Below are 24,350 nucleotides of genomic sequence, written 5' to 3'. Positions count from 1 at the left end.
TTCCAGTCCTTGCAACAGTTCCCTGGAAGCAAGTATCCTGCAGTGACACCACGTATGATTGTCTGTGCTTGTAAATGAAGATGACTGTCTGATGAATAGCAGTAGCATACACACAAGATATGTGCTGACTTAACACATATGCATGGCACCACTAGTGTCTAAAGCATGAGCATGTGGTAGCACTAGTGTGTTAAGCACAGGTGTGTGGAACCACTGGTGTAAAGAAGCAGCCAGTGTGCAAAATAGTTTCGAAAATTTTGTTACCTAGTTGGGTAAGCTATGCCAGAAAGTTACTGGCCTAATACATAATTCACTAGCCCAAAATTTGAATGTGGGAAAATGTGCAAAAGATTACCAAAATAGATATGAGAATAAGATATTGTTGGCATTACATGGGTTTCATCATTAAGCTGATGATATGATGAACATTTTTGTCAGACCATAATTTTGCATGTCTTAAATGTTTATTATAACTTAACAAGTTGGAGAGACTGATAGATTTACAAAGTGACTCCATGAAAATTTAACAGCCCTTCAGGCCAGTGACAATGGACATTTCTTGGCCCAACTTGATTTTACTTCCAATTTTTACTAGCAGTGTAGTGGCTATTTTGCACACTTGAAGCAAACCTACAAATTGTTAATATACATTGTCAACACTTCAAGTTTAAATACATGGATCAGAAGATGGAGATGTTCTTGTCATTAATCACACTGTCATTATCATGGCATAGCATCATAGTGGGCACAGTTCTTTTAATTATTGTGATCTTTGATCCAAGACATATTAACAAAAGTAAAAGATTTCTTATCACCAACAAATTAATCAAACAGTCTAAGTAAAGTTAGTCTCAGTGTATTTTGTTACACTCCACCACTGAGTCTAACAAAACCTAGTAGAAGGTCGCGTCAGGTAACCTTTGAGCAACCAATGACAGTCCAATCAAACGCAAGACGGTTAAAAAGATTTAACCAATCAGACAACGGCTACTATTTAGGGATCAGAGTGACTTTCAAAATATTCAGAACACTGACACAAATCTCTCCACAAACAAAACTCTGCACATAACTGTTATTTGACATGCAGTATATACGCTTTGGGGTTTCTGTTGACATGGTTACCATCAGATAATATTTACGCAAGATGACATCCTTGAATATTGCCAAAAACACCATTTTCAGCGACTGTCTACTCACTGTTGTCACGGTTGTATGTACGCCATGTCACCCGGAAGCAGACATTAAACAGCATTCGGAATCATTCGGGTACAAACTTTTTCGAGATAAAAAGTTGAATGTCCACTTTCGCGTTTTGATAAGCTGTTTTCTGATTGTAATCAGTTGGAAAGAGTTTTTCTTGTTTTGTGTCTACATCATTACAGCTTCTTTCCTAAAAATAACAAAACCTATCAAAGAGACTGACAGCTATTTTAATCGACAATAACATGTCTATTTTACTGAAAAATATCTTCAAAGCATATACATCAGGTTCGAAATTGACTTATCATGATTAGCCTAAAGTGAAAAAAGTAAACTTTAGAGCTATCTCTCAGGATCAAGGTAATACTTTGAAAAATGCCCAAGGCAAAAACATTTCAAAGACTGTTTAACAGCTGGTACTGTGTTTGGTAACATCCTTCACTTCAGTTCACTTAAAAACTACTGTAATCCTCACACCTATTTGAAAACAAAAATCTAAAAAAAAAATCTATTTTCTCCTACACTACAATACAGTGCCAACAAGCCAATCAAAATACACTGAAAAGGAAGAAAAGAATGGCTTCAAAACAACCCAAACTACAATGGCGCCGATGGTAATGATAAACCATACCCAGACATTCGAAGCCTCTTTTCTCATTACAATTTTTTCCTATGGTGCTGATTAAGTGAAGCATATATTGACCATGGTTCTAATTTTCATATCATGTTATTGATATTAGCCGAGAAGTAAAGATGGTCCACTTGACTTCATCAGTCGAGGGGGATCTTTGAGAGCTCTCCCCACTACAGATGATGAAAGGATAACAATGCAGAGCCAGGTTTGTTTCTTATCAAAACACTTCATGCAAAAAAGAAAGATAAACATGTCATAAATAACTATGATAGAAAACTAAGTCTTGACTATCTGAAACAGATTTATTAGGTTTCCAGGGCAAACAGTAATTAATGGAAAATGAGTAATTCATTCAGTTGTTAAGTAGAAATATTCTTAAGTATTGTCGTGAAGTGAAACGCTCATCTTTCTATATTTACCATGTAAGATATGAAATGCCATGCTCTTCCAACAGAGTTACAACAGTTATATAGCCACATTATGTAGGAAGAGAATGACTCTAAGCAGGAGGCAAAAGAGTAACTACAAATTTTCTAAAAGATATCTTCTCATGATTTACATATCATTTTCTAAAAAGTACACAAATACATCTTAACAACACCCAAAAAGTCTTTTTTCAAATAACAACACTGTAATCATAACTATGTTGGAAACTTGCTGGAAAAATTGATTCACATAAGGTTCAAATACACAGGATCAAAACTACACAGAGGATGGTGCTTCATTCTGTGGCTTTATTTCCGTTTTCCAGAAATAGAGAAATCTAACCCTGAAAAATCTTACTCTAATAAAAATATCTTTCACCATATCCCAACATTTTCTGTTGGTTTTTATGATAGTAAGACATGATCTGGTCCATGTGAAAGACACAACTACCACTTGATGACTGGCACATGTCTTGAAGAGATCTCCTTTTAAGTGCACTTTTCTCCATCCTCTCATGTCTTAAGTGCTTGTTGTTTGGTAAAAAAAACACACACAGGAGATAAAACCTTTTGATGTCAGGTTTCCATGAATAAGCAGTCTGTTTTATAACTTCATATTACAAAGCAAAATTGTCCTGAAAGTTTTGTTTGAAAGATCACCATCACTATGGTAAAGTCAAACATCTTCTCGTGGTTGGCAAACACAATAATCGATAAAATCAATTGTGGTGGATATTCATTACAAACTACTTGATGTGAATAGCAATGCAATCATAAAATGCATGAAACCATTGTGTAGTCTTGATTTTCCAATACAATGTCTGAACCTCTTGCTGTCAAACACGTAACATCTCAGGTGGACGGTGTTTGTGTAACAATCAACATGTGTATTTCATTCCTTCTAACACAAGGGTAACCTAAAGTGGAATCAGCCAAAGTCTATGTATTCTGGACATCCTTATTGCTTGTTAACATTTTAGTGTGACAGCATTAGGGTTTTAAATTCTACCATGTTACGTGGCATGCAAGCTATACAAGATTTTATCAAATGGTGCTTTCAAGGGTGATTTTGGACAGTATTCATCACGTGATGCAAGTTAAATAATTTCAGATTGCCCAGATTACAGAGGTATTAACAAGTATAAAAGAAACTTGGACTTCAAATAAACTCCTGACTTGTTCATACCAAAAGTTATCACCAGAAGAAGCTTTACGTCAGAAAATGGATGTTAGCAAAATATGGCACTGAATTGTTGGATGTCAGATTTATTTGTGGTCACAAGAGACAGCTTTGTCAAAAAGCAAACACTGACACAAATACATTAGGCATGCCACATACTCACTGCAACAAATTTAAATGCCTTAGGAATTGGGGGAAAGGATACCTGTAGTTGTGGCAGTCATGTTAAACAATGGACTAGAATTCTGGAACTGTTACTCATAAACACTCCACAAGGAATCAGTAATGTTAAACAATGGACAAGAAATCTGAAACTGTTACACATATACACACCACAAGGAATCAATCATATTAAGATTCAGCAATCTGCCATCTAGCGGATTTGGGCAGTCTTGTGGTTAAGGAATTCAAATGTCCATCCCCCACACGGGTACAATGATTTAAGCACATTTCTGGTATCTTCTGCAGTGATACTGCTTGAATATTGCTACAGGGTGGCTAACAGTGTTAAAATCTACATCTAAACATCGCATCCATTTGCAAGAAAGAAGTTGTTTATCCATAAACGACTTCATCCTCATCATAACAACTTCTAAAATGCCATTTAAAGAAGAAAAATAACTATGATGTCTGACATGATCAAGGGAACTAGTTGTCACCAAGCATTGTCCTTACAAACCTTAGGACTTCACCAAGCATTGTCCTTACAAACCTTAGGACTTCACCAAACATTGTCCTTACAAACCTTAGGACTTCACCAAACATTGTCCTTACAAACCTTAGGACTTCACCAAACATTGTCCTTACAAACCTTAGGACTTCACCAAACATTGTCTTCACCAAACATTGTCCTTACAAACCTTAGGACTTCACCAAACATTGTCCTTACAAACCTTAGGACTTCACCAAACATTGTCTTCACCAAACATTGTCCTTACAAACCTTAGGACTTCACCAAACATTGTCCTTACAAACCTTAGGACTTCACCAAACATTGTCCTTACAAACCTTAGGACTTCACCAAACATTGTCTTCACCAAACATTGTCCTTACAAACCTTAGGACTTCACCAAACATTGTCCTTACAAACCTTAGGACTTCACCACGCATTGTCCTTACAAACCTTAGGACTTCACCAAACATTGTCCTTACAAACCTTAGGACTTCACCACGCATTGTCCTTACAAACCTTAGGACTTCATCACTTTCAAAATATTGCCATCCTTAAACAGCAGGAATGAACTGACCTTGATAAATGTCAAAGATATTCAAAACATGACCTTTGCACACTAGGTGTTGTTCAATTAGTGTAGGACATACTCATTAACCTTTCTACTAGATCGCTTATGTTTTATATGAAAGTAGGTATTACGTCTTGTTCATACAATTTCACTTATTTCACTTCATACAGATGTAAATATGAACATTCCAAAGTCATGAAGACTCAATTATCTTTCTTGTGAAGGGCAACAGTGTACGGAATGTGTCAGTCTGTCACCTTTATTGCTAATGACAGACATCCAACATGCCACCTTGATTAAATTAAACACAAAATGACCTTTCTAGGCAACTAAACTACCAGTCTCAACTGTTGCAACATGGACAGGTCAGTCACATACAATGTCAGATAAATGACACTTACAATGTCAGTCTTGCACCAGATGCAAATGTCAATTCTGATATCAGACTGTTTCTGATCACAAAAAGTTCAACCCAAATTGATTTTTGTCTCTATGCTTTTTCCTCAGTCTCCAGTTCTTGTCTTCATCTCATTGTACGTCATTGCTGGGAGGAACACAATAAGCTAAAAAATGATGTTTTTACCATACTTTCAGAATATAATTGTGAAAAAGAAAGAAATTCTAAAATGACAAAGCTTCTTATGTCATAAAGTTAAAATGTCCTGTTTCTTAACTCTTTGATGCCTGTACTGGTCTAACCAATTTCAGAAAAAAATCAATACAATATTCCTAAGCTTGACAATGTGATTTTTTCTGGCCACATTATTTTATTGCCACATTATTTTATGTGAAAATAACCTAGTTATTGTTTGGGGAACTTTGGGCATCGTCCTCCTCAGAAGGAACATTCAGAAAAAGATTGACTCTACAACCCCCATGTGAACCTTTCCCTTTCTCAGATAAGTACATATCTTAGTTCAGTATACACTACAATTAAAGCTACTAGACTGAAGATTGAACTATCATGGTCTCCTGTCCGCCAACTTACACAACCAGCTTCACAGCAACTAGAGATAACAAGTCCATGTAATTTATACTCTGCTAATTTTTGACAGGATAAGTGCTTTCAAATGTTTCAAGCAACCACAAATAGCAAGTGTAATTAAGGATGGCCAAGTTAGATCATTGTATTTATATGTATCTAAATGAAGCCTAACCCTCTAACCAAATGAAAGGGAACACCTCTGTGGTCTACTGAGTATCTAGCAAGAGAGTGGACAGAGGGTGCTTGAGTCACACCAAGCCAAAAAAGTCTTACATTTGTCTTTATTGTAAGTGCTACATTGTACTTAGATTGCAAGGGAAAAATAAAACCCAAAAATATCGGGTGTTTGAGAATCTATATACTGCATCTCAGAAGGGGTTTGCATATTTAACTCTAGTATGATGCCACAGAGGAACCATACTATAGTTGAAGGTATAGTGCAGGCACTATAGATGTCTACTAAATCTATAGGCATACAAAATGTACTCTGAACAAATTCAAAATACAGAAACATAACTGTTACCCAAAGAGGGAGAAGTGAGAGAGTTTAGTTTTATGCTGCACTCAGCAATATTCTAGCTATATGGCGGCGGTCTGTAAATAATCAAGCATGGACCAGCCAATCCAGTGACCAACAGCATGAGCATCAATCTGCACAATTAGGAACCGACGACATGTGTCAATCAAGTCAGTCTGACCACCCAATCTCATTAGTCACCTCTTGCGACAAACACAGTCGCCTTTCACAGCAAGCATGGGTTGGTGAAGGCCTGTTTACCCCGGACCTTCATTACAGTGTATGTTGTTTATTTATTGCATCTAATACAAAAGTATTCGGTTCTGAACAAGAAACATCAAAATGCGGATGAATTGTTTTTGGAATTCCCTTTCTGTATGCAGAATCTGTAGAACAATCCTAGCAACTACCCCTTTAGCTGTGCAGTACAACCAACCAAATCAGTCTAGAGTCAGTAAGAGTACACACACACACAACACATATGCACTTCTCTGTTTATGTGCAATAATCTTGAACACAACATTAAACCCCATTTAACTGAACCTCACCAAATCATAGTATTTATATAACTGATGCATAGCCATGTTTCATGTTCATTCCAGAAGCCATCTTGTTTCTTTTCCAAACATACAGACAATGTTTATACAACATTAAAGCTTCTCCAAAGTTTCCATGGATCTTGTCTAATTCCATTTGAAAGGAAAAAAAGATGAATAATACAAATGGCTTTCTGCAACACTTTCCTCTCATTGCCAATCTTGACAGAATCCAGACGCTTGGATCAATGTTTATATCAGTCACAAGGTATAAACTCCAGATTAGATTTCTCATTAACTGACAATGTAAATAACATTGTAACATCCTTTCACCTTGGAATTGATGCTGAAGAACTCTAAACCACGTCAACAAGATATATCACATACTGTCTATTGACATGTTTGTCGCAGCAGTAAGTGGTCATTGTCTCAGGGCATGTCAAGACCAGATTAAGAAAAAGTACAAGCTTGAAACATACATCCTTACATGGGCTTCCTTGTATGCACACTTACATGATGACCTTGAAATCAACATCTTGAAATAAACATTTCAAATGTAGGCCTTCAAAAGGAAAACGTCCATAATTACATTAGATTTGCATTTTCATTTGCCTATATGATCACAGTAGCAAAACAGATTTTTCATCTATTGTGCACTGAGAAAAATTTCAGTGTCAGCAACAAACATCATTAATGCATTAACATCCTACTTCTTGAACTAAAATGGACTAGATCACTTCTAGAATTTAAATACATATTATGTACTTTTCCCTTGAGCTTGAAATCTTTCACAAGACGATGTGTCGCAACAATCACATTCATACGCCTTTGAAGCTGGATTTGAACTCTTTCAACTCATCTTCACTCCTGCTGGAAGCGACACCTTGATTTAGATGCTTCCATCTCTACCTTCAAACCATGCACGTCTGTATTCATCTGACCTCACTACAAGAAAGTGAGTATTTATCTGATGTTTAACCGTGTTAGCCACCTGTTATCTGCCAAAGTCTGGATGTTCTAATCAGCACATGCTTTGAAGTGTTCTGCTTGGAGGCCTACAGTCACCACAATGTTCTGTGTCTGAAGGATATAACTATACACATTCATACATCACAGACAATAGCCAAGGGACAGCATTGATAACAAGGACATTTATGTTTATGTATTTTGGGCTTCTCATTACCCTGGCTCCAAGACTATTGATGCAGACTGTGGTAGATCCGACATGTTTACCAATATGTAACCAACTCATGTGTCAGTGTTTTCGGATTTTGCAATTTCCTGCAGTGATGTTTCTTGTTGTGACAGAAAGATAGTTTCAAGAAGAAAGACAAAGGCAATATTTTTAGATACCCCTTCTGTACTTATTGGAAGAGAATGCACTGGAAATGAATTGCTGAAGTAATAATGTGTTTCATAATTTTGCCTCATTCACAAAGGTCATTCGATTTACGACAAGCATATGTTTGATCATTCTCTTCCCACAGATGTTACTCCTGTCATATCTTCCTACTTAACCTCTGTTCTAATACAACCCTTTCATGGTGCGGGTGTTCAAGACTCCCGATTGGAGGCGTTCAGATTCAGTTGTGCAATCAGAGACATTGTTTCAAGAGTGATCATGCACCATAAGATAAGATCTCAGTAATTTCCAAATGCATCGGGAAAACTTGCCACTACCAGTTTTTGTTTCTACAAAGACATCCTGACGATCGATCCCTGCACTCTCTATTGCCAGTTTCCGATTTTCAGTTAAACATGAAATACCAAATTTTTCCTTCATACGTTGATAAACCAATCCATGGGGGCCGCCATATTGGAGGTAAGTCTATTTAACGCGTGTTCTGATTGAATAGTAACAAGGGAGATAATTCTTGTTGCGAGATTTTTTGCCGCAAGGGGATTTCTCTATGACTGGGAAATATGGCTGTATTAGGACAGAGGTTATGTAGGAAGATATGACAGGAGTAACCTCTGTGGAAGAGAATGATGTTTGATAAATGTACTAATATCAATATTGAACCAGTGACAATAGAAACCGCTATCCATTCAAACTGAATCTTATTACCATAGTCGACTTCTGTAAGTTGCTGAACAGTGAAGGTGCGAGTTACAACTGGTCATCAGCAACAAATGCTTGCCATAAGAGTCGGCTAACAGGATCAGTTGTCAGGCTTGCTGACTTTGTTGACGTGTCATTGTATCCCAGTTACATAGACTGATGCTCATGCAGTTGATCACTGGATTGTCTGGTTGAGACTTGATTATTTACAGACTGCAGCCATGTTGCTTAAGCCTTAACCAGCATCCAACACTATAATACTCCAAATGTTTTTATCCAAATTCTTATCTTAAAGACTCAATGATGAACAATAGATGGTATGATCGAGAAACAATCCTAATATACAAACATATCCAAATATACTGTGTTAGGCCTCTTTCTGAAAATATTTTATACAAATGGGAAATATTTGTGAGTAAGAGGGTTTAGTTTACTCAGCAATATTCCAGCTATATGGTGGTGGTGTGTAAAAAATAAAATTTGGACCATACAATCCAGTGAACAACAGCATGAACACTGATCTGCACAACTGGAAACTCGTGACATGTGTCAACCAAGTCAGCGAGCCTGACTTCCCAATCCTGTCAGTCACCTCTTGAGACAAGCATAGTTGTCTTATGTGGCAAGCATGGGTTGCTGGAGACCTTCTCTACCCCGGATCTTCATGGGTTAAATGTCTCTTTGAACAGGTATCCATATTCATTGACCTCTCTCTTTAGCTTAGTTTTCACATTCCCTTCCCTATTTAAGTTTACTGAATAAATTTATTTCTTGAATTTCAACACATGACAGTTTGTGATGTCACAACATTTATACACAACAATACATGATAACCGGTGATTTTTCTACCAAGTTGGAACCACAGGTGGGCTTGAAATACCAACCAATTATCAATTTTTGCAACTTTGGGTAACAAGTTGACAATTCCATGCATGCCAGATTCTTGGCAATCTGAACTGTGCATTGCATGGATGAAACTGCTGGCCATCTGTGCTTCTTCTTGTTTCCACTCATTCATATGAGACATCACTATTTCAAACATACAACTGCATCACAATTCATGTAATAACATCCAGAAGATGTGGCATTTGCTTAGCATGGGTTTTAGAGGCAGTATCATTAGCACATTGGAAGTGTGCACAATGTCTACTCATGTTCAAGATGATTCCTCAAAAACACTACCTATTGGCACGGAACAGCAGGAATGAAAACACATATTTGGCCTTCAACTTAAAACTCACTCTGTATTGACTTACTTTATTTGAAATTCAGTGTAATATCTGAAATGTGTGAAGTAAACATAAATGGATAGAATGGACGCAGAAAAGAAATGTATTTCTTTGTGATGAAATTCATTCTGATATATTTCTTCTGATGGATGTGGATTTATATTCACTGTCAACATCTTGACAACAAATATTAAGGACTTGTGATTTAATTTATCAAATATCACAGCACACTCAATACCAATACTTCACCTCTGTGGATCCTTGACAATAATTATTGATGGTCCTCTGCATCTTGACTTTTGTAGCTCAATGTAGAAAAAAGTATTTGCAATGTTTTTGCAGTTGATTTTATCAAGCTTTATCACAAATATTGAAATTAAAGCATAACCACTATTTGAAAACATGATCCCAACATCAACTGCTAACACTGTCTATAACCTTGACCTCCAGTTTGCAAACATGAAAAGGCTCCATTCCTTGATGTGATCAGGTGTGAGAATTTTTATCTTCATATCTGCGGATGCTATTCGATATCATGAATTTTGGTGCACTGTTACATACAATCGATTTCATAGTATGTAAACAAACTTCAAACCTGTTGGAGTTCACCTAGTTAGCATGTGATGTGAATCAATGAGCAGTTCATCTCTGGGGCACCTTGCACCTTCTTCTAAACCAAATCAACTTTTATATCCTGAAGGTAGATTCTTCTGACAAATGCAGATGTTTCATAATTGGCAGAATTGAATACATATTAGAAAAAATGTTACTACAAATATCATCATATTTCATTTTCAAAAGATGTCCAAGTTATTGGCAGGATACATTTCAAGAGAAAAACTCAAGACTGAATTATCAACTGTGATATATTATTGTTATATTCATACACGACTCACCAGACCTGAAACATCATATTTTAAATTATCATTTAAAATATATTAGACAATGGCTGTAAACGATGGGAATATTAAATATATCAGTATCCTCTTCCTCGTAGCCACTGCTTATATGAAAACTGGTATTGCATTCATTAAAACATGCACTCCAACAGTGAGTGACAAAATCTTTTAATGCTGATTCTGATAATGAACCACTGGAATGACAAAGAGTTAGAGACATGTTTGACATGGCATTTCTCATCATTCAACTTTAGGTTCACAGTAACAAAACAGGATTTCAAATCGTTGGAAACCTACAAAATGTAATTCTCACATTTCAGAAAAGTGTATGCACAGTCCAATATTAAAAGAAATGTTGATAAAATATATTTCTAAGTGAAAGCTATAGTTTCTAATGTCATATTGTACATTAGAACATATCTGAAGAATGCCAATGTTAAGTTACTGGGTTCAAACTCTCTCTTGTTGATATTCATGGCTAAATGTCTATCACATTTATTTTAGCTGGTTATTAACTTTTCATATACTTCGTAACTGAATCTAAATTGAATTTAACAAAGCAGTTGTATTTCTTGTGAGTCAACATAATGTGGCATATACTGGCTGAGTTTAAAAGTAAAACAATTCTGCAAGCTGGTCTTCCTTCAGTCTGGGAACAGAAGCAACAAACTCTTTCCATCTTCCATAATAGAGAAAATCTAAATAAACAATGTCTGTGCTCAGATTCCAACTACACCTTAACCATGCGTATGTAAAGGTAACAGGTGTTTGCGAAAAGGTGAGCATTTCATTGCCCACTGGTGGCACTCACAATCACATGCAAGGCAGTGCAATTGTTCACTGGAAAAGTAGGTATTCTGAGGCAAGGATTTCAATGCATTTCAGTAAGTTTAACGACCTGACATAACATCTTTTGCACACACAGCCGTCTTGATGACGTTAAAACACTTAAGGCATTGTTAAACAAACAAAGAAAAGAACATGCATCTAATTAATTCTTGAATCATGAATGACTCAAGAATGATCTGGTTGTTCAGCTTTCCTGTCCAGGCACAATAAAATTAGGTGCATCATACATCACAATACCAATTTGAATACTTAACTCTAACCTGTGCAATATCAGAGTAATAGTGTAATACATATATGCACTGCGCAATGGTCATGAACTGTGTACTGTTCAACAAAAATAGTATACGTTTCACTGAAGGTCACCTTTGTCCCATATATCAGATCAATGCTTGATAACATGACTATACAATTTCCATGATATCATCAAGCACACCAGTATTATCATCGTAATATATATACCAGATAGTCAGTATATCTGAGATTCACGAGGCTTGTTATCAATATGCACAGCTGTAGGACTGCATAGACTCAGGTCAAAGCAACAGATTATGTATCAAAGCTATGCATGGCAAAAATAGATGATGCCTACAGAATTATTTGAAAAAGGCAATATGAAGCATGGAAGCTCTTGCTGATTCTGTCAAGCTCGCAACTTCATCAAACACCCCATGCATATCAAACAGAAAAGTAACTAGATACTTTGTTCAGTTATTGTTTCAGCATGATAACTCAGTATATAACTAACTTTGAAATGATTCACAAAAATACTTCAGTTTTTGACAGAGTATACTGAAAAACAGTACAACATAGAACATATATACTTTTTATAGATAAGTACTGAGTTCAGTGTATCCCTTAACCTAGCCAAATCTTTGAAATGTCACAAACACTAAAAAAGAGGTTATCCTTAAAAGAAGTTGTTATCCATAAAAAAGTTGTCATCTACACACTAGTGTCACATCTTGTAATATCTGCATGTCTTTCCAAGACGAAACATCAATAATGGTACTGGTATTCACTTGTGCTTGTGTGCGAAGGAGAGGAACACCTGTTGATTCTCAACTAAAATTTGTATCCTTCCTTGGCAGAATCATTATTACTGAACAAGTGTTGCACGGAAGTAATAATGCCACATATTGTCAAGTTGAAGAGCTTGATTACTTCTGCATGTGTGTGACTGAATGTAATAATCTTCATCTTACAAATTCGTACCTTAATGTGAAATATGAGCAGCCATTGTTGTCTGTATCACATCAAGTATTCGAGCCGGTTTGACAGATTCAAACTGTCATAATGACTGTCTACAGTTAGTGTAACATTTCAACCCGAATTACCTTTGAACTAGTATTATAGTACAATAGCTATGTAAAGATTTCAGTAACCGTGAAGTTCTACACTTCCGTCAAAGAATTCATTTCATGTTGAGGAAATACACTGAGAAATTCGAAATTTTCTGAACTGAGTTGTTCATGCGAGTCATCAGAGGTAACTATACCTCTCTGACGTCTGGGGTATTGTTTCTGAAATTTTCGATTTGGCAAATTGGAAAGACAGGGTTTCCTTCAAATCAAATTCAGTTTGGTATAGACACAGAAGAGAAATATTCGACGTTACTCCCATCGATACCAGTAATCGTCATTAATGATTAAAAATTGGATAGAGACGTTATAACAATAGCCAGCATATGCTGGTATAAATATAAATCTAAAAGTCAGGCAGGTAAAAAGCGTTTGAAAAGTTTATAAAAAGCACTTACACTGAAAAGTGGTACACCCAAGCTGGCCATTCTTTTGGCCTCTCCAAGAAATTGTATATCCTTGCTTGTAATCTGCGATATCTCACATCTCGTCTATGTTGGCGATAATTCAAAGGTCTCCCAAGAAGAGACAGTCGAGGTTGGATGAATCTCCTGTGAGCTCCATTTCTGAAACTTGACAATTCTCGGTCCTCCCCGCCGCTTGACTTTTCTTCATCCTCCATAAGTGCGAATTCCACACGGAGAGGGCGTCTCTCCGCACGTGCAGGGCTGAGAGGGGGCGACTCGGTGTCGCTAGCCAACAACTGAGCATTGCGTGTTCCCTCAAATCTGGACTGCCCCAACCTGCGTTGACCACTGCGAGGACGATGACTACCCCCTTCCTTATTAGATTGTAAATTTGCCGTCATTTTAAGAAGCTTGGGAGCTACCACTTACTTAATAGCCATCGATAATCCCACGGTTTCCACCGTTGTTGCCATTAGGTAACCACGCACAACCATCAGAGCCCATTACCGGCAGATGGGAACGGCAGCCTTCACGCAATGTATTGAAAGTCAAGCCTGCCGACGGCATCAACTGAACGACAGATAGCCCGATACACTGACTATGTGGAAACGGCAGTGCCGTTTGTCATTTGAAAGAGAGCGGCTGACTAGCGCCACACGTTATTAGAATATATGCGCGCTTCTATAGATCTATATATACTGTTTAGCCGCTGTCCAGTTTAACCAACCCTGAAGATGACCTGTTTAATAAGTGTCTGGTCTAAAATGTAATAGTTTCCGAGAGGACAACATTCTTTCAAGAGTTTGGCGGTAATTCCTTCCGCAGAGCGTGTATAGGGCTATTTAAAGGGGCAAGTCGTGAGGGCCGTTTGTAAGTCTCCTAACTCTATCGATTTGTAAAACGCCTTTCAGTCCTAGGCATGAAAATCAATAAGACTGGACACAGACCCTTGACATAGTATTTCCGTCATATCCCATCATCTGACAAGCAAGTGATCTCCATCAAAACCTCCTTTTCACCCACCTTGTTAATGAGTTGGGATTTCATACGTGCATAATGCGTTATCCGCCGCAGCTCACATGTGCCAACTTTTTACCACCACCCGATAACGTGCTCTGATGTCTTGAGTGACACTTCTAAGGATTGTGAACCGGGAAACATCCAAATGTATCTTATTTCATTTTCGGCACGAATACTGTTAACAAAATCAATTTTGAAATTGCACATCGAGGCAAAAAACGACCAAGTTCCCTTGGTGGATTACTTTTTTGCATATTTACCAAACGTTGTGAGGTGTATTCCTTCTCGACCTTAACCCTATATTGAATAATATATATTAAGATATCTGAAGGCATGTTTAAACAAAGAGAGTAGATATGAATATATGTATGTGACGAATCGTAAAATAATTGGCAAGCCTATAGTCTCAAATAAATCAATAATGCTACAAACGCCCGTGGAAGAGCTGTAAAATCATACCGCGCTGTAATGCACTTTTACCATTCCATTTCTACTTTGAAACAGTACAAGTACAAAAGTCGTACCATGCTTTAATGTCAGAGAGAGAAGCCACTTCCCATCGTCATGCGACACAGCCGTTCGTCAGTGCAAATACATACCGAGTCCGATATATTACTGTTTTGTAACGTCATTAGTTGTACTTGTAAAGCCTTGTGCAACCGTGTTATGTTATGTTTTGTTTGTTTAAGGTACTGGTTTTAGGTACTCGTTTGCTCTAGGTATTTTTCAAGTCAGATATTTTCAATAATTATTTGTTATATTAACTACAGCGACCCACATATATCAGCCCATAGTGATGAGAAATCTTCATGAATCACATGAATAGCCTGAAGCTGACTTTTATTTGTTTCCCTCAGTATATATACTGAACAGCAAAAGAAACGCAAGTTTAAAAAAAATGAAATCTCTGAAAAGCAAGCATCCCTGTTTATGTCTTCTGATTGAAAAACGTGACAACTTGAAATGCCTTTCTTTTGCTGTCAGGATATATGACAACAGGTTGTTCGCAGTTTGGGGAGTCTGGGAGCCACTGGTCGTGGTATTTACATCACAAATCCACAAGTGGTATTTTGGTACAGGTACTAGAGACTGTTGGTCTTTTATACACTTCGAGGTGTAAGATTGCCATGTCGTCTGATGGACTGCAGTTTGCTGGTCAGAGCAACGGCTCTAGGGCACTGCAGGGACCGTGTTGGTCGGTTTGAATCCTTTTCACCATCCTTATGTTTCTAGGTTTGTCATCGCCATGCCTGTGCATGGACCTTACCGAAGTGGTACTATATTACTTCGGGTTTTCCATACACCTGAAGACGGCGCACCATGCTATGACAGGTGCTGTTCAAATCATACATTCGTGAATATGCACATTTAGTTCTAGCAATATCAAGGAGACTGTGTTGTCAATGATCTGACCTCAATGTTTATACATAGAATAAGATCCCTCCACCAGCAGTCCGTGACTATCCGGGAATTCACCAGTCAATGCCTGTGGCGACAAATGCTATCGGGTTGACGGATGTCATCGAATCCCTATTGGATATGACCTCAAGATTTTGGTCAATGGATTGTCTGGTCCAGACTCAATTATGTACGAACTACAGTCATGTAGCTGGAATATTGTTGAGTACTGCGTTAAAGAAAGAATCCAAAGAAACAAACCATTTATGAGAAAAATCGCCCAAGTCGTCTGGTGTCTTTCAACTACACAGAGTATGGTACTGTGGTTGGTAGTCCGAAAGTTCATTGAAAGGGAGGCAACACGTCTTCATTTGGCCTTCGTTCTTTCATTTGACCATGGCTGTGCTGAAGTCCTTGGCTTGGAAGCTTGACTGAGTTTTCGTATTTCTTCCGTCTTTATATCCACGAAACAAGCGGTACATAGCAGTTGCATCCATTGAATTTTACTGGATGTCCTCTATTGTCTACTTCCTATATATTAGGGGGTGATACGTTTTTGCCTTTCCTTCAAACAATGCAGTAATGTCCAGATATTCCAGTATTTCTGTTGATGCCCTGTCTATGCTGTCTACCCCATATCGATGTGTTTGCTTGCGTTCTCTTATGCTTCTTCCCCTTCAATCGCTAGAGCGAACATTCGATGCCATTATAGTTTATGGTTTTACCTGGACATGAAAGGTGTTCGAGTCGCACCTTCTGGGGAAGACGGCAGGCCCTGAAGCAGGTCATCGTGGAAGGTTTTGAATTGCGTTTTCCTGATAGCTTGATATTACAATACATGGAAACGTTTTTGCCAGCAAATAAATTCCTCTGAAGTCTTTGACTCGCAGTCAGAACTAAATGGGACAGAGTGTCATGAGCTTATAGCTGACAGCATCAGTGAGAATTCTTTCTGGAGTTCCATCGTTAGTTCTTGCATCCTCATTAAGAATGTTATAGACAGCTAACAAGGAGCATTAAATAATAATTGGACAAGAAATGCTGCAGAAATAATTACAAGGAAGGCGTCAGTCCGTCAGTAACATGCCTTATATCCATTATTACATCTTCAAACGTGTGATAATGATGCCATAATTGTCAGAAAGCCAAAATGTAATCTGATCTTAGGGCCATGGAGTTTGCAAAATACAACAGGTCAAGGCTTAACTATAAGAAGAGTTGACACAAGGCCAACACTTAGTTTAATACGGTAGATGTTCCATGCTTTTTAAAAGTACTGTTTACACATGAACTGATGCATTGTAAAACAAATCTGTAATACTGAAAATATTACTGTAATGCGTTCAGTAAATGATGAAACTTGGCGAAAAGCACTGAATTCTTAACAGAATTTTTTACACCCAAACACACCTGTTCACATGCACGATATTTGAAGCAGTTTGATGCATGATCCTTGTGTCGTTTATCTGCATAAGGTTTGCAGTTGGTTGCCCCATGTTAAAGGTGAAATTCATCTTCGATGTAATCGTGTGTATTGCAATGCACCCCGTTGCCAATTCGGTACTTCGTGGTTGCACTTCTTTATCTCGAATAACATTGACTCACGTAGGATGTGCAGAAATTACCGATGTTTTGCTAATTCAAGCCAACAGAATGGGGATAACTCTAAACCTGTTTATTTTAGTGTAGTCTGCAAAATCTAGTGATGGCTACGAACTGATTTGTCTCGCATTTCAAGAAATAAATGATGAGAAAACGTTCAAATTAGTCCATGTTAATACTAAGAAGAGAAAATACACCGCGGCGACTTTACTTAGACAATACGTGCAGGAAAAACAGCAAAATGCAAGGTTCGAATCGTTTTATTCTAATATCTATCTACAGTGGAAGCTGTCTAAACCGGCACACTTCGGGACTGACGAAATAATCCAGTTCAGACAAGGTGCCGGATTGTAGAGCTGATGATAAATGTTGAAGCCACAGGCGGGACTGAGATTTTATGATGGTGTTGACACCTTGCCAGATTGGACAGATGCCGGTTTTGACAGCTTCCACTGTAGTATGGTATTTTGGGTGTTATGAATTCGTATTAGTATGCCCTCTCACAAGTGTAATATATACATTTATCAAGTATGCATATTTTCCGGTTACCTGATTGGTCTACAGCCGGTCACGTGATCATCGACAGAAACGCATACTCCAACCCAGTCCGACCAAAAATCATATATATTGACTTGTCAAGTTATTTTACTTTTTTTTCATTGTTGACGTAACATTATTAGTTTGTAGTGAAAATAGACTTACTTGATTTCCTTGAATAAATGGACATGTTTTGTCTTTTCAGTCCTGCCATTATAGCTTATTCAAAGTTTTTTTAGCCACGACCTGAGTCACTAGTTAGTCCTATTTGATGTTTGTGCGCATAATGTTTTTGTAATCATTGATAAGTTGAAGTGATCAACATATTTCAAATTCAAATAAACCGTCAGAGAGTGACCGGTCTTGTTATCTGCCGCACACAGATTCAAAACCTTTTATACAAAACAGTGATGATTGTTGTATATTGTGAATATAAATAATTGAAAATCTGGCATTCGCGAAAAGCGTGGAAAGTCCTGTTATAACGGCGTCATTCACAACCACACAACTGTCATAATAAGTGTTACGTCACCCCGGAGCCAGTAATACCTCTGCCATAAATTAATTACGCCCTGCAAATAATATATTTAAGTCTTGGGCTATACTAGGCACAATTGGTAATATTTCGACTGAGCTCTTTGCAATTTGCAGGACCGAATCTCACATTATTGACTTGAAAGGTCGTCAATACTGGTGTTAATTGTTTTCATTATCTATCATCAATAATCATTCATAGTGTTTACTCTTCTTAATACCACATCTGCTGGTTTTGAAAACGGTTCCCTTTTGGAGCCATCGATTCATCTTTCGTTACATTGTAGTGCATGGTTTCGGCCCCTTCGTAGAAATGGAAACCGGCTGTGATACCATCTTATCAGCGTAATAACTTGAACAGAGAGAGGCTTCACAGCCAATGTAGCTTTCAGAGTTTGAAGAAGTAGTGTTTGTGCTTCTCTTTTGTCGACAGACTAACGTGTTGTGTTTCTTACCATTGCATCTTCATATATATCGACACGTGTCATAGTTTTACACTCACATTAATCAAATTTTCGAACGAGATGATTACAGTCCATACTCTGGAAGATGTCAAAATGATGAAAGAATGACCGGTACTCATAATACTCATTATGTCAACAACTGGATTTTGGGGAAAAGATGTGACTGTTTAGAGACATATGTCATATAGTTCTAAACACTGCGGCGATAAACAACAAAAAACGTTATGATCTTCCTTGTAATAATACACGGTTTTGGTTGATTTTGCGGCTGAGCGAAGTTTAATCAACCCATGAAAGCACCATTTTATCCACACATGCATTATTGAACCAGTATTCAACCAACCCATCCATTCATCCATCCCTTCATCCGGAGCTTAATACGTCTGTACTGGTTTCTTTCTTTTCTTCTCCGTAAACGTGTGTCTGAGCTGTTTATGACGCTTCAAGAAAATTGTTCTGCCTCCAAAAGGGTCATGTTTTCAAACTTCTAAATGTTTATCAAAGTTTGTAGTACGGCTGAGAATGTGATTTCCTTTTTAACGTAATATTAGAGTAGGCAGATTACTTTTTCTCGTTGGTCTGCGCATATGAAGGGAGAAACTACACACATATCACAACTGTATGACAGTTGTTTATATCATTACAACAAGGATAACCTTCCTTGGGTAACCTTTCATCGCACTTCCTTACACGTGGCCAATTAAACATACGTCAGTCAACACGTGCATGTGTTTTGGTTCACATGTTACTACACCTGTCACTAGTTAATAGTTACCTGAGGGTGATGTCAGGGCATTTTCTGCTCAATTGATATCACAAAATACATGCATACCTATCATAGCATGTCTGCTCCTAACACGTTACACTCGTGCAGGCTATTTGGTTCTAAGAATTCTTTGATGTTACTATCTCGGAGTGAAAAAGTCGCGACATGGATCAAGCACAGTCAGCATTTGGTTGAGAATTTTATAGAAACCATCAACCTTTACACGCGCCCTTATTGAGATAGTAACATTTTGTCGAATTACTGACAAGCAGCGTAATCAAAGGTTTTTGCAGGACATATAGCAGTTCCATGTACACAGAGTCAATCTGTTAACGGCAATCAGCTTGATGGAATGGCAGCTTCACAGATTAGTAACGAACCTTCCACCTAGTTAGCAGCAAATTAAAGCTAGGATGTTTCACCATGATTTGACCTTGAACAGGAACATCTAGCTTGATTCCCGAAACCCAATATCGTCAGTGTATGTCTGGCGGTGGATTTGTGGTAGTGACCTCGATCAATAGCTTTAGTACTTGTAAACCAGTAACAACACGAATTGAGAAACATGTCGTCACGTTTGACAGTAGATGTAAAATAGTCATATACGTCTCATTTACAAGAATAACGCAGGATCGAATTTTGGGGCTAGACTGTTCTCTGCAAATCCATTAATGGACCTGTCCATAAAGTTTGGTACTGGTTTGTCATGACGGTAGACAAACTGTCCAAGTTAAATACTTTTTAAAAATGACACACAATTGTCATGATAATTGTGATGTTTTAGCTGAAAAAAAAAACATAAGCACGTCTGCGCACTTAACGCGTAAAGTTGTTTTGATTGTCAGAACAGAATCCAAATCCATCCCTGACCCGGTCACATGGACAGAGGAACTGACATCTTGAATTGACGACACGATGACGCACACAGACACCAACAGAATAATGGAGTTTACTAATTAGCTACATGTTTCGTCTTACAGAAACACCATACTTTGTATCACTTGCTGGTTATTAAGTACATGTAGTTAGAAGGTGTCAGCTGATATCATGACGATATTTAGAGCGGTCACAAGTTACCATGTAAGGCAAGGAATAGTGGTGGTACTTTGTCCCATTGGTGGCATCCTTTAACATGGATGGACAAAGGATGCATTATGTGTTATGAAATAGTTGTATTTTGTTCCATAATGCTGACAATTATCAAGTTTGTCGCTTTTCGTTTTTAAATAGTTTTTTTTTTTGGCTTCATGACCTAAGTTGTTGTGTTATTCTTTGAAGAATAATTACTGATACTGAAGTGACGATGGAATCACGTGCCAAGAGCTTCTTGGGGGTTATTAAGTGTAGCAGAAATAAACTTATTACACGTGTCAGAAGGTCTGATGCCCTTATTTAGTTAACGCGCAAGCTTTGTTGTAAGTAGCTCAAAAGTCAGCTTTGTATGACTAAAACATTGTCGCACTGTCTTGTGTTAGGGGGTGGTGGGGTGGCGTTTCCTCGTCATGCAGAAGGCCCGGGTTCGATTCCTCATATAGGCACAATGTGTGGAGCCCATTTCCGGTGTCCACCGAAACCATATTGCTAAAAGCGGCGTAAAGCCCACGCACTCCACTCACTCACTCACTCGTTCACTCATTCACTCACTCACTCTGGTTAATACCTCTTTCAGTACCGACAACCACTTCTTGCATTGATGTGCTAGTCCTTGAGGTAGACATGAATACCAACCACATTTTAAAGAAAAATGTTTTGAGTCATTGCTAGATCCACCTACTCCCTGATATCTATATTTCGATTATGTCGGTTGCAGTTCTTACAATGTTCATGCAGTTTTCAATTGAAGGAAATAATTAATTTATCATTGTGTTTTAATTGCGTGCATCGAAAGCCACCTGAAGGCAACACTAGGTCTTGAAATAACTTTAGATGAAGTTAACGAAAGTCACCCTCCAAGGAATCTCATGTCCCTTAAGTTGGGTGAGCATGGCTTAATACCACCTGTAGCAAATTTCTTGGGGTGCATCAAAAATGGGCATCACGCATTATATCCACGTTAAGAATCGAACCCGCGTGACAAGCATACGCTTTGTCTACAGAGACTACCATGTGACGTTAAATATTAACTCACTCACTCATAATATATGGTCTGTGGTCTGTTACCAAACCTTAAAACCCTAAACTTTACCCTTCATAAATTGCAATTCTTATATAACACTTGTCAAAACTTGTCACATTTTGCAAATCCACGCACCTAGCGCTACTTTAACCTAGCGCTACCTTAACGGGAAAACAAAATGTAATGTAAATAGTTGACACCATGCCGCAGTACCTTGTAAACAACGGCAACAAAGCATCATACGTCATATATAACAGAGTGTTAATGATGGCATAAATACACATCGGTATTGCAGGCTGAGTTTGTTTGGTTAATGCTTGTGCTCTCGAAACCGAATTAGGAAAGCCGTAAGACAAACAGTAATTACAGACACCAGGTTCTATAGTGGCGGCTGTGCTTGGCAGTGTAGAATCTGCTCTGAGAGCAAATACTCGCAGATGTATTGAATTATGAAGAGAGTATAATGATATAAAAAACATTGTTTTCGTCCACAAGGACATAATTGGATAAGGACACCCACCGGCGTGAACGAGTCAGTTCACTTAACGCTGGTCAGAGTGCAGATGAACGTACGGTGTAAGACATTATCAATAATATGTCGCCTTACTATGTAAGTGAGTGAGTATGGTTTAACGCTGATTTAGCAATGTGCCATCAATATTACACCTGGCTACCCTACCGCCCCTTTACTATGTAAGGCCATGCCACTGACAAACACTGTAAATTGTTGTGTGTGATATATGGACTTACTATGCCAAGGTGCGTAAATAATATATGGCAATAATATATGGCCAGACCATGCAATGCATTGGCAACAATATATGGCCAGACCATGCAATGCATTGGCAACAATATATGGCCAGACCATGCAATGCATTGGCAATGAAATGTAGACAGACCCTGCAATGGGTAATATATGGACAGACTTTGTGATGCATTGTCACTAATGTGTTGACATGCTATGAAAGGCATTTTCAATGAAACACAGATATCTGAAGTATTCAATAGCTTATGATCATACAATGTAAAGCGTTGTACTGTGTAAGGTATTGTCAATAATGAATGACTGTTTTGAAGACTTTCTGCGCGTTTCACTCCAGAAAAAGTAATCGCTTGGAAATACAGATATCAGAATTGTCTGAGAGATTACAAATCCGTGTAAAGTGGTTTGTTGTTCTCAGTAGAAAAGGACGGCAAAGCGTTTTTGTATACATGATAAATTGGTTATCGATTCCGCATTAATAACAGTTTTCATGTTCTGGGTAAGCCGCGGCAGAACCATATGTTCCTCGTCAAATTCTCTCGGGATATTCCAGCATTATGAAGAGGGTGTTTACAAAATAAAACTACCGAGTCGAAATTGGTCTGGCTATTTCAGAATAATAGTCAATCTTGTCGACAATTGAAACTGTTGTATGAACCTGGCTTTAATAGTTTTAATTTTTTTAGTTCACGCTGAATTTTGATTGTTATAACGGTTCGACAAACTCGGGGATAAATTTTATGGAGTGATTCTGCATCTGTCAGAGTGTCCTGGGCAGGTAATTAGATACCTTTTTGGTGGGACAACAAAAACACAATAATGACATCACGGGTAGAGTAAGCAGTAAGAGCTGACAAGAAAATTCTCTGTCTTTATCAAATAGCATCATCGCAAGTGCCAGTCAAGCATCTCGTAACACCTTCAGATAGTTTCACGTTTGGTGGAAACTGTTTTGGAGGAAAGATATATGGTATACAGTTGTCCCGTTTCCAAGGACATATGCATGTGAGCCAAAGCAAGACCAAAACTCAAATAGCATATTTTCAAACGATCATGACGAATAATTACTGAGACAAATAATATGCACCAAGGGTATATTTCAGGGGAAATGTTCAAGATCACTCTTTTGACACCCTGCGTCTGAAAACTAAAGGTAGAGGAGCTTAATGGAGAGTCCGTTGGTTCCATTGGCGATAGGTCCATGCAGGTAGCCAAAGTACTACAGGTCGCCACGGACCCTTGTATTGTGTTCTACCTTAAGTTGCTGGTGATCTAGAGTCCGTTTTTATATTGTATTTTCTTGCATTATATACTGATGGAATAAAATAAGGGCTCACATGAAAGAAAAAGTGTTTCTTTTTGTAGATTTATTCACAAGATAAGCGATACAAACAAAAAATTAGAAAGTAAAGGAATAAAGTTTTATGTATCTACATGTGATGCACTAGTAGTTTTATACAGTTTTTAAAACAGCTTCATACCTCGTAATCTTTACTGATAATTAATTGTTCTCGTTATGCTATGCCCGATGTGACGATAAAAAAATAACTCACTCGCTCCATTGGCGATAGCGTGATACAGTGGAGTACGTTTATAGAGAACTGCCTGATGTAACGAACTGTTCTGAG

General features: G+C 37.8%; 1 protein-coding gene across 1 annotated transcript in view; it reads right to left on the bottom strand.

Annotated features, from left to right (window-relative positions):
* LOC137279235 (potassium voltage-gated channel subfamily KQT member 1-like) overlaps positions 1-13,923 on the bottom strand; it is a 157,091-nt gene extending 143,168 nt beyond the window's left edge. The window contains exon 1 of the mRNA XM_067811736.1: positions 13,514-13,923. Coding sequence (XP_067667837.1) covers positions 13,514-13,923 — 410 coding nt within the window. The remainder of the gene's footprint in view (positions 1-13,513) is intronic.
* Between the last annotated feature and the right edge of the window lie 10,427 nt (positions 13,924-24,350).

This window comes from Haliotis asinina, chromosome 3, assembly GCF_037392515.1.
Source record: "Haliotis asinina isolate JCU_RB_2024 chromosome 3, JCU_Hal_asi_v2, whole genome shotgun sequence".
In the NCBI taxonomy this organism is placed as follows: Eukaryota; Metazoa; Mollusca; class Gastropoda; order Lepetellida; family Haliotidae; genus Haliotis; species Haliotis asinina.
Note: the sequence above shows the minus strand (reverse complement) of the source record. Positions and strands in the feature narration are given on the sequence as shown.